At 48.8% G+C, this 9,700-nt stretch overlaps 1 protein-coding gene across 1 annotated transcript in view; it reads left to right on the top strand.

Annotated features, from left to right (window-relative positions):
- The first annotated feature begins 403 nt into the window (after positions 1-403).
- The window catches only part of LOC147122552 (multimerin-1-like), an 80,935-nt gene continuing 71,638 nt past the window's right edge, over positions 404-9,700 (top strand). Inside the window, exon 1 of the mRNA XM_086006607.1 lies at positions 404-837. Within this exon, the coding sequence (XP_085862733.1) occupies positions 455-837 (383 nt within the window). The 5' untranslated portion in view covers positions 404-454. The remainder of the gene's footprint in view (positions 838-9,700) is intronic.

The following is a 9,700-nucleotide window of genomic DNA, read 5'->3' as shown; positions in this document are numbered from 1 at the left end:
GACGGGCGCACCTGGCTCCGCGCACAGCGCTAACTTTTGGGCGTTAGCCTGCTGGTGGGCCTTAACTGAATTTCTAGGCCCTGGTCTTTTAGATTTGTAATAATTATCTAAATACATCAAGAACATTTTTTTGTATTTTTTCATTTCCGGTAGGCTGCTGCAGCATAAAGAGCTCAGACAAGAAGCGACTTGGACATCTTTTACTTTTGATCTCTGACACAATGACATGAATGAAATTCTTGCTTTACCTCACAAAAATCAATGAATACTTTCTTTCAATTGACAGCATCAAACTTTTTTTTTCAAACTTTCTGGGAAGGGCCCCCTTGTTTCCTTATGTCACTTCCATAATGTAGATGCGACTTCCTTTCAAGCCAGACATAAGAGCTGCCAAAGGGGCGAGCTCATTCTGTTAAACTGGACCTTCTGCGAGCAGGATATCCCCACACGAGTGATGGGTTTTGCACAGGGAAGAGATGTTATTTTCAATTCCGTAAGAATGAGAGGCCTCCTTGTTTTCGGGATAGTTTTCTCTCTTTTGAAAGTTTGCGATGGGGCTCTTGGTGCAAAGTCCCCAGCAGAGTGGACCACAGTTGGGAATACCAAGAATGGAAGCAATTTTAACACAACGGAAAATGGAAGAAAGCTTCTGAATGGGCTTGTGAAGGTGGTGGCTGGGAGTGCGTTATCCAACAGTACAGCCGTTGGTAACAGACCAACAAGGCAGGTGCATTACAGTGCGGAAGGAGGAACGTATCAATCCAGCTCCAGTCAGAAACTTCCTTTCTACAGCAAGACTGGGAACAGCAAACCAAACTTCGAAACAGCCAGAGGAAAGTAAGTGCAACCAACATTTTATATAACGAGGCATCTTGTATTCAGCTCATCTCTCTATTTCACCATCTATCTGTACTTACCAATCTGGAATCGCTATCTCCATATCTTTACCTGTCTGTATCTCTTCATACTGAACAATCTACAAGTATCTCTCTATATATTTGTCTGTGTCTATCTGTACTTACCAATCTATATGTCTATCTCTATCTATTTACAGGAAACTTTGTGCTATCCGGCACCGACGGGACCGAGCTGTTGCCGTTCCCTCAAAACTGCCGGACAAACCAGCGTTAATGTTGAAGCATACGGAGCTTTTCAGCTCCGTATCTGGCAACAAACGCTGTTGCTTAGCAACAGCTTCTAAACAGTCGGCCGTACTCTCTGTAGCGTCTCTGTAGCTTAGCAACAGCTTCAGAGAGATTTTGCAGAGCCTGACTGTTGAAAAAAAAGCCACGAGAAGAAAAAAACCTAACAAAACGGCTCCTGATTTTTGCCGGTGGCTCGAGCTTGCCGAACACTTAAACTCCGGATAACACAAAGTTTCCTGTATCCATCTATAGTTATCTACATTGAGCTGTGTATTACCCACATTTGATCTATCTGTTCATCCATATGAGTGCACATAAATAAGAAACAGTATCAGTGCTTCATCGTACATGTTTCGGAGTTTAGTTCTCAATGTGAGAGTGTATATATAATCCCAGATGACTCCTCAGAAAATGAAGCAGTCCATGCCCACATGCAGCAAGACCTGGACGACATTCAGGCTTGGGCTGATAAGTGGCAGGTAACAATCGCGCCACACAAGTGCCAGGCAATGACTATCTCCAACAAGCGAAAGTCTAACCACCTCCCCTTGACATTCAACGGCATTACCATCGCCGAATCCCCCACCATCAACATCCTGGGGCCTGGGGGTCATCATTGACCAGAAACTTAACTGGACCAGCCACGTAAATACTGTGGCAACAAGAACGGGTCAGAGGCTGGGTATTCTGCGGCGAGTGTCTCACCTCCTGACTTCCCAAAATCTTGCCACCATCTACAAGGCACAAGTCAGGAGTGTGATGGAATACTCTCCACTTGCCTGGATGAGTGCAGCTCCAACAACACTCAAGAAGCTCAACACCATCCAGGACAAAGCAGCCCACTTGATTGTCACCCCATTCACTACCTTAAACATTCACTCCCTCCACCACCGGCGCACCATGGCTGCAGTGTGTACCATCTACAAGATGCACTGCAGCAACTCGCCAAGGCTTCTTTAGCAGCACCTCCCAAACGCGTGACCCCTACCACCTAGAAGGACAAGGGCAGCAGGCACATGGGAACAGCATCCTGACTTGGAAATATATCGCCGTTCCTTCATTGTCACTGGGTCAAAATCCTGGAACTCCCTCCCTAACAGCACTGTGGCAGTACCTTCACCACACGGACTATAGCGGTTCAAGAAGGCGGCTCACCACCACCTTCTCAAGGACAATAAATGCTGGCTTTGCCAGCGATGCCCACATCCCAGAATGAATAATATAAAAAAATAACGAAACGTATCGTGCAGTGTGGCACTGAGCCATAAGGACCAAGAAGGTCTGACGTTCAGTCCTTGGTCCAGTAGCACTGGGACGGCACAATTGACGACACTGGTTCCGGACTGGTGAACGGAAAACTGACAGCATTCCAACTGCTGATTTTTATTTAAATTCGAACACCCCTCCTTTTTTGAAAAACTACATACAGATCTGGCAATAGAGCTCTGAGTAATCACCAGGGATGAGAGATTTGTAGCGACCTCGTTGGTGCAACACTCTAAAAACCACAGTTTGGAATGATGCAAGGCGGTGCATATTAAAGGATGTCACGTCATTGAAAACTGCGTGGTTCCACTGGATGAGCCATGTTCTATTTTATAATTGAGAAGTTAATTAATTTCCTCTTTCTCATGTTCCGGCACATGCCAAGACTGTGGACGGGAGATCAGCTTCCGAACCTCTTCCACTGCAGGACTGTAGTTGTCCACGAGAAGTGCAAAGTCATCCAGGGTGGCTCTCCGTTTTTCCTTTGGGGGTGTGCCCAGCCTCCACTCGGCATCTCCCCCACAATGGCACAGCTGAAATCAGGACCCCGGTAGATGGGGAAGAGGGAGCACAAACGTCTGGTCCTCACGCTCCATGGCATAGCTTGTTGAAGCTCAAATACAGTGTGCCTCTGCACCAACACCCCGTGAGACAATTTTGGGACCATAGGAACAGGAGTAGACCCTCGAGCCTGTTCCACCATTCAATTAGATCATGGCTGATCTGTATCTTTACCCCATTTACCCGCCTTGGTTCCGTAACTCCCGAACCCAACAAAAATCTATCAATCTCAGTTTTGAAAAATTTTCAATTGACCCCCCAGTCTCAGCAGCTTTGTGCGGAGTGGTTTCTAAGGGCTAGATTTTCGGGGAGCCGTCAGGCGGGGTTTCAGTCGTGTGGGGGGGGGGGAAATCCCGAATTCGGGGGTCCCAACACCATCCCGCCCAAAACCCCGCCCCACATAAGTTTCAGGGGTGGCGGGTACCCGCCCCACACTGGGACCCGCCGAAACCAGGCGGGAAGGGATTAGTGCCAATTAACTGCCTGTTAACAGGTAGTTAACAGGCAGTTTTTAGCCTAATCCCTATTTTGAGGGGTTTCGTGTGGGTTTCCCGACGGCTCCAAACCACGCCAGGTTAGAGCAGGTGGGCCATCGGGTTGAAGGAGTTGGAGGGGGTCGCGATGTCGGCGCTCAGGTGAGTGATGGGTGCATGAGTGTAAAGGTAAGTGTGTTTGGTGTGTCTAAAGTGTGTAAAGAACTTTTACTTACCTGTACTTACCTTAACAGCCTTTCTTCCTGTAACCGTCGGGAGCCCATCACTCAGCCGGAACTTAAAGCTGAACGGCTGCGATCTGTCAAAAGTGACAGCCTTCAGCTTTGAGTGCCGGTAAGAGTTCTAACTGAGCCTGTGCAGAATGACTCATATCAGAACTCAGAGTGTCAGTGTTTCACAGCTTCAAACAGCTGTGAGACACTGATATTTCATCTGTCAAGAACTCTTGACAGATGAAATTGCAGTCTGTGACGTCACCTGTTGCCGGGTGGCCCTTAATTGGCCTGCTGAGCCCGCTGGGCGGGCTCAACAAGGTCAATCAAGGGAAAATCGCGTGGATTGGCCGGACGTTGAAGTAGGCGGGTCAAAAACCCGAAAGGGGAAGTCCCGCCTTCTTCCCGACAGGTTCGGCAAAATCTACGCCGAAGTTTCCACTACCCTTTGTCCTGACATCACCCCTGAACAGCCTCGATCTAATTTTAATGTTATACCCTCTTGTTCTGGACTCCCCAGCCAGAGGAAATAGCTTCTCTCAATCTACCTTATCAAATACTTTAATCACCTCATTTAGATCACCCCTTAATCTTCTCGACTCCAGGGAACACAAGCCCAGTCTGTGCAGCCTGTCCTCATAAGTTAACCCTTTTAGCCCCGGTATGAATCTGGTGAATCTGCGCGGCCCCCCCTCCGGGGTCAATATATCCTTCCTGAGGGGCGGTGCCCAGAACTGAACACAGTGCTCTAAATAAACCAGAGCTTTATATAACTGTGACATAACTTCCACCCCTTTGTACTTCATCCCCCTGGAGATAAAAGCCAACATTCCATAAAACTTTAAAATTATTTTTTGTAACCTGTCCACCAACATTTAGTGATTTCTGCACATGGACCTCTAAATCTCTCCGCTCCTCCACAGTTCTTAGCTTTTCGCCATTTAGAAAATACTCTGATCTATCTTTCTTTGGTCCAAAGTAGACGAGCTCACATTACCCCACATTGATCTCCATCTGCCACAGTTTTGTCCACTCACTTAATCTACCAATGTCCCTTTGCAACTTTCTGCTCTCGTCTTCACTACTTACTGTACCACCTAACTTGGTGCCATTGTCAAACTTGGATATCTGGCTCTTTATACCTTCATCTAACTCATTAAGGACTGGAGTGGTTCAAGGAGATGGCCCTTCTCAAGGAAAATAGGGCCGGGCCAATAATTGGGGCCATGCCTGTGTCGCCCATGTCCTGATTTCAAGGCAAATCCCACTGCCTTCTAATTTCTCTGAATTGTGCATTTATCTCACACAGTTTGGGCCTGACAGTGGAGCTCCAGAGGGCATCGAAGAAAGCACAGCAGCCACGCGAGTGCAGAAAGGGGGGATTTTGCTGGGAGTTCAACAGCATAGGTGGTGGATACAGGCAGGCGGAGGAGTGGGAGTGGGTGGTCAAACTGGTCAGAGCATGCCAACATAGCCCACTGATACAACAGGCAGCAGATGTACTGCAAGAGAGGCAGAGTTATCTTGGCGTAAGAGAGGATCAGTATCTGAGCGGGTTGATCCAGCACGAAAGTTGTCAATGAGATTTGGCACCTGATAGGACTAGAGTTGTGGCAAGAGTCCAACGGCAGTACACGGCAATGAAAGTCACCACAGACCTCAACGTCAGTGCCGCTGGGTCCTTCCAGTCACCCACGGGAGACATCGGTGCCATCCGTCAGTTAGTCACGCATTGCTGTGCTAAATAAATACCAACTACCCACATAAAGAAAGTACTTGTGTTTACATTGCACCTTTCATGACTTCAGGACGTATCGAGGCTGTGTCAGCCCTTGGCTCAGCGCCTCCAAACCAGAGGTTGTGGGTTCAAGTCCCACTCCAGAGGCTTGAGCACAAAAATCCAGGCTGACACTCCCAGTGCAGTGCTGAGGGAGTGCTGCACTGTTGGAGGTGCCGGCTTTCAGATGAGACGCTAAACTGAGGCCCTGTCTGCTCTCTCAGGTGGACATAAAAGGTACCATTTTGAAGAAGAGCAGGGGGAGTTATCCCTGGTGTCCTAACCAATATTTATCCCACAATCAACATCACTAAAAACATATTATCCGGTCATTATCACATTGCTGCTTGCTGTGAGCAAATTGGCTGCCACGTTTCCCACATTACAACAGTGACTACACTTCAAAAAGTACCTCATTGGTTGTAAATTGCTTTGGGACGTCCTGAGGTTGTGAAAAGCGCTCTATAAATCCAAGTCTTTCTTCTTTTTCAAAGCGCTTTGCAGCCAATGAAGTACTTTTGATGTGTGGCCACTGTTGTAATGTAGGAAATGCCGCAGCCAATTTGCGCACAGCAAGCTCCCACAGACAGCAATGTGATAATGACCAGATCATCTGTTTTTAGTGATGTTGGTTGAGGGATAAATGTTGGCCAGGACACCGGGGAGAGCTCCCCTTCTCTTCGAATAACGCCATGGGATCTTTTATGTCCACCTGAGTGGGCAGACACCGCCTCGGTTTAACGTCGCTTTGAAAGACGCCACCTCCGACTGTGCAGCGCTTCCTCAGTCCTGCACTCAAGTGAGGGCTAAGCTGAGGTGCTTTGGAACATCCCAAGGTTATGGAAAATGCTCTATAAATGCGAGTTCCTTCTCTCTTTCGTCTTTCTAATGCCATCTCATTTGTGTTGTGAAATTTAAACTACCCCGTGATCAATGGTGCTGTGATTAACTCGCGCACAGTGTCATATATACACAGCGACACTCTTGGAGTTCTGGAGGTACCATCTGATGTGAGGGACTGATTTCATCCGGGATCACATTTTGGACTATAAGTTTCCTGGCTGGGATTGGCGAGTGTTGGATTTGGGTTGTTCAGTTATATATCAATGTTGTGAAGCGTAATGAGCGATGATTTCTGAGGCTCCAGCTGTGATATCACCCAATTAAGTTGGACTTAATGGTAACAGAGCAGTTAAATCATTCTGTCATGTGAATATCCCAGCATAATATGGGCTTTCAGCTGTCATTGACAAGAGATTTTCATTTTCAGCTGCTATTTCAGCCCGTTCACCCATCACCCCCGGTGCTCGCTGACCTACATTGGCTCCCGGTCCGGCAACGCTTTGAATTTTAAAATCTCGTCCTTGTTCTCAAATCCCTCCCTATCTTGGTAACCTCCTCCGGCCCCACAACCCCCCGAGATCTCTGCGCTCCTCCAATTCTGGCCTCTTGCACATCCACAATTTCAATCACTCCACCATTGGTGGCTGTACCTAGGTCCGAAGCTCTGGAATTCCCTGCCTAAACCTCTCCGCCTCTCTTTCCTTGTTTAAGACGCTCCTTAATACCTACTTCTTTGACCAAGCATCTGTCCTAATATCTCCTTATGTGGCTCGGTGTCAAATATGTTTTAATGATGCTCCTATGCAGCGTCTTGGGACGTTGTACCACGTCAAAGGTGCTACGTAAATGCAAGTTGCTGTTGTTGCTCCCAGAGACAATACAAATTTTCTTTTTCATCTCTTTCATTCCTCCTCCAATGTTCTACCCCTCCTTTCCCGAAGACGCTGAACTCGCTCAGGACCAGTTCCCCAGGGTGCCAGCGGCTCTCTGGCCCCTTCTCCAAGTGGCCATTCGTCACGTGTGAGTCGAGCCAGTAAGCATAGGCGGGCTGTTTGGCCTTGGGAGGCATCACACCGAGCCAGCAACGGGGGAGTAAGTTAAAATGGAGCCGCTCCGATTGTCGCTCCGTTCCTGCCATATTAACGCCGCTTCATTTGGTGGCAGATGAGGCCCAGTGGGAGCCTCATTTATAAATGGAAATAAATGCGGCGCATGGGACCCCGATGAAACGTTATCCCATGCCGGGGAGGGGCGGGTGGGGGGTGGAAGAGTGTCCGCCGCAATAAGGCAGTAAGGTCATTGAAAAACTTTCCTAGAGGGGATAGCGGGAGCAGGATTGCTCCTCTGGGCTCTGCTGCCCCAAACTCCTTCGCCTCCCCCCCCACCATCCCTGATACCCTCCTGGACTTACCTCGCTGCCGACTGCCCCCTCTTGGTGCTGGCGGGCAGCCTCTGGGTCGCCCGATCTTCGTCTAACCTGGTCCACCTGGGTACACACCACACGGTGCAGTCTCCTCTCTCAGGTGGACGTAAAAGATCACATGGCCCTATTTGAAGACGAGCAGGGGAGTTGCTCCCCAGTGTCCTGGCCAACATTTATCCCTCAACTAACATCAATAAAAGAGATTATCCAGTTATTATCACATTGCTGTTTGTGGGAGCTTGCTGTGCACAAATTGGTTGCCGCGTTTCCCACATTACAACAGTGACTACACTTCAAAGGTACTTTAGGAGCCTCTCCCTATCTCTGTAATCTCCTCCAGCCCCACAACCCCCCCGAGATATCTGCGCTCCTCTAACTCTGCCCTCTTGAGCATCCCTGATTATAATCGCTCAACCATTGGTGGCCGTGCCTTCTGTTGCCTAGGCCCTAAGCTCTGGAATTCCCTCTCTAAACCTCTCCGCCTCTCTTTCCTCCTTTAAGATGCCCCATAAAACCTACCTCTTTGACCAAGCTTTTGGTCACCTGCCCTAATTTCCCCTTATGTGGCTCGGTGTCAAATTTTTTGTCTTTTAATACTCCTGTGAAGCACCTTGGGACGTTTTACTACATTGAAGGCGCTATATAAATACAAGTTGTTGTTTTCATTGGCTGTAAAGTGCTTTGGGACGCGAAAGGTTCCATATAAATGCAAGTTCTTTCTTAGCTAGTGAGGGCTGCCGAGTATTAAAAACAGTTTTCTAACCCACTGCACTTTGCAGTACTTATAATGGTAAAGGCAATTCTGGCAGTCACCCAGCATTAAGTGCAGCAATTGCTTTCCATTGTCCTGCTACTCTGGCCAAGAGATTGGGATGCAGTCAGAGTGGGGACAAGCACCGACAGCCACTCCCGGACACACTCATTTCAGTCAATGCAAAATGGACCGAATCTGGTTTGTGCTGTAGGATGCTGCCATCTGCTGGTCAGTGGGTGCATGAACACAGCTAAAACTGCGAAAGGAAACAGAACGGGGTTCTGCAAAGATAGTTAACGACAAAACTCACCCCAAGTATACTTCGAATGGCGATTGTGATGTTCTTTAGGAATCCCTGGGGATTGGAAATGCATTTTGGTTTTAGCCAATTTACACACCTCCCCTCCTGAAGGTTGATTCCTTACTGAGGTATAGCTTCAGATACCCTGGTCGCTTGTCCAAGTGGTCACTATTCACGTGCCAGCCTTGACTGTGCTATTTGACTGTGGGGGGCATTTCAGCTGAGACCAGTCTTGTGCTCTGACTCCTACACATGCACACTTCAAGCAAAAGCCACTGGACAGTGATCAGGAGTGGGAGACCTGGATGATTTCCCACCTCCCTTGCCCAGGTTACTGAGGCCAACTGTAGTGCCCCAACTCCCAGCCCAGTTAACAGCACAAGCTGCATGTGAAGTCCAAACCCCGTTTCCCCCTCCCTCTGTGTGGGGCTCAGCCACTCACTGTATAAGAAGAAAGACTTGCATTTCTATAGCACCTTTCACGACCTTAGGACGCCCCAAAGCACTTTGCAGTGTAGTCTCTCTTATAATGTAGGAAATGTCTCTCTTAGGCAGTCCCTCGGAACCGAGGATGACTTGCTTCCACATTAAAAATGAGTTCTCAGGTGACTGATGAGTCCAATGCGGGACCTACAGTCTCTGTCACAGGTGGGCCAGACGGTGGTTGAAGGGGCGGGTGGGTGGGGTGCTTGGGTTGACGTGCGCTCCTTGCGCTGCCTGCGCTTGGCTTCCGCTTGCTCCCGGCGAAGAGACTCGAGGTGTTCGGCGCCTTCCCGGATGCTTCTCCTCCACTTTGTACGGTCTTGGGCCAAGGTTTCCCAGGTGTCGGTGGGGATGTTGCACTTTTTCAAGGAGGCGTTGAGGGTGTCCTTGAAGCGTTTCCTCTGCCCACCTGGGGCTCTCTTGCCGTGCCGGAGCTCCGAG

Source organism: Somniosus microcephalus, chromosome 2 (assembly GCF_052327205.1).
Source record: "Somniosus microcephalus isolate GS21.2 chromosome 2, FLI_Smic_1.0, whole genome shotgun sequence".
Taxonomy (NCBI): Eukaryota; Metazoa; Chordata; class Chondrichthyes; order Squaliformes; family Somniosidae; genus Somniosus; species Somniosus microcephalus.
This window is presented reverse-complemented; position numbering and strand designations above follow the sequence as displayed.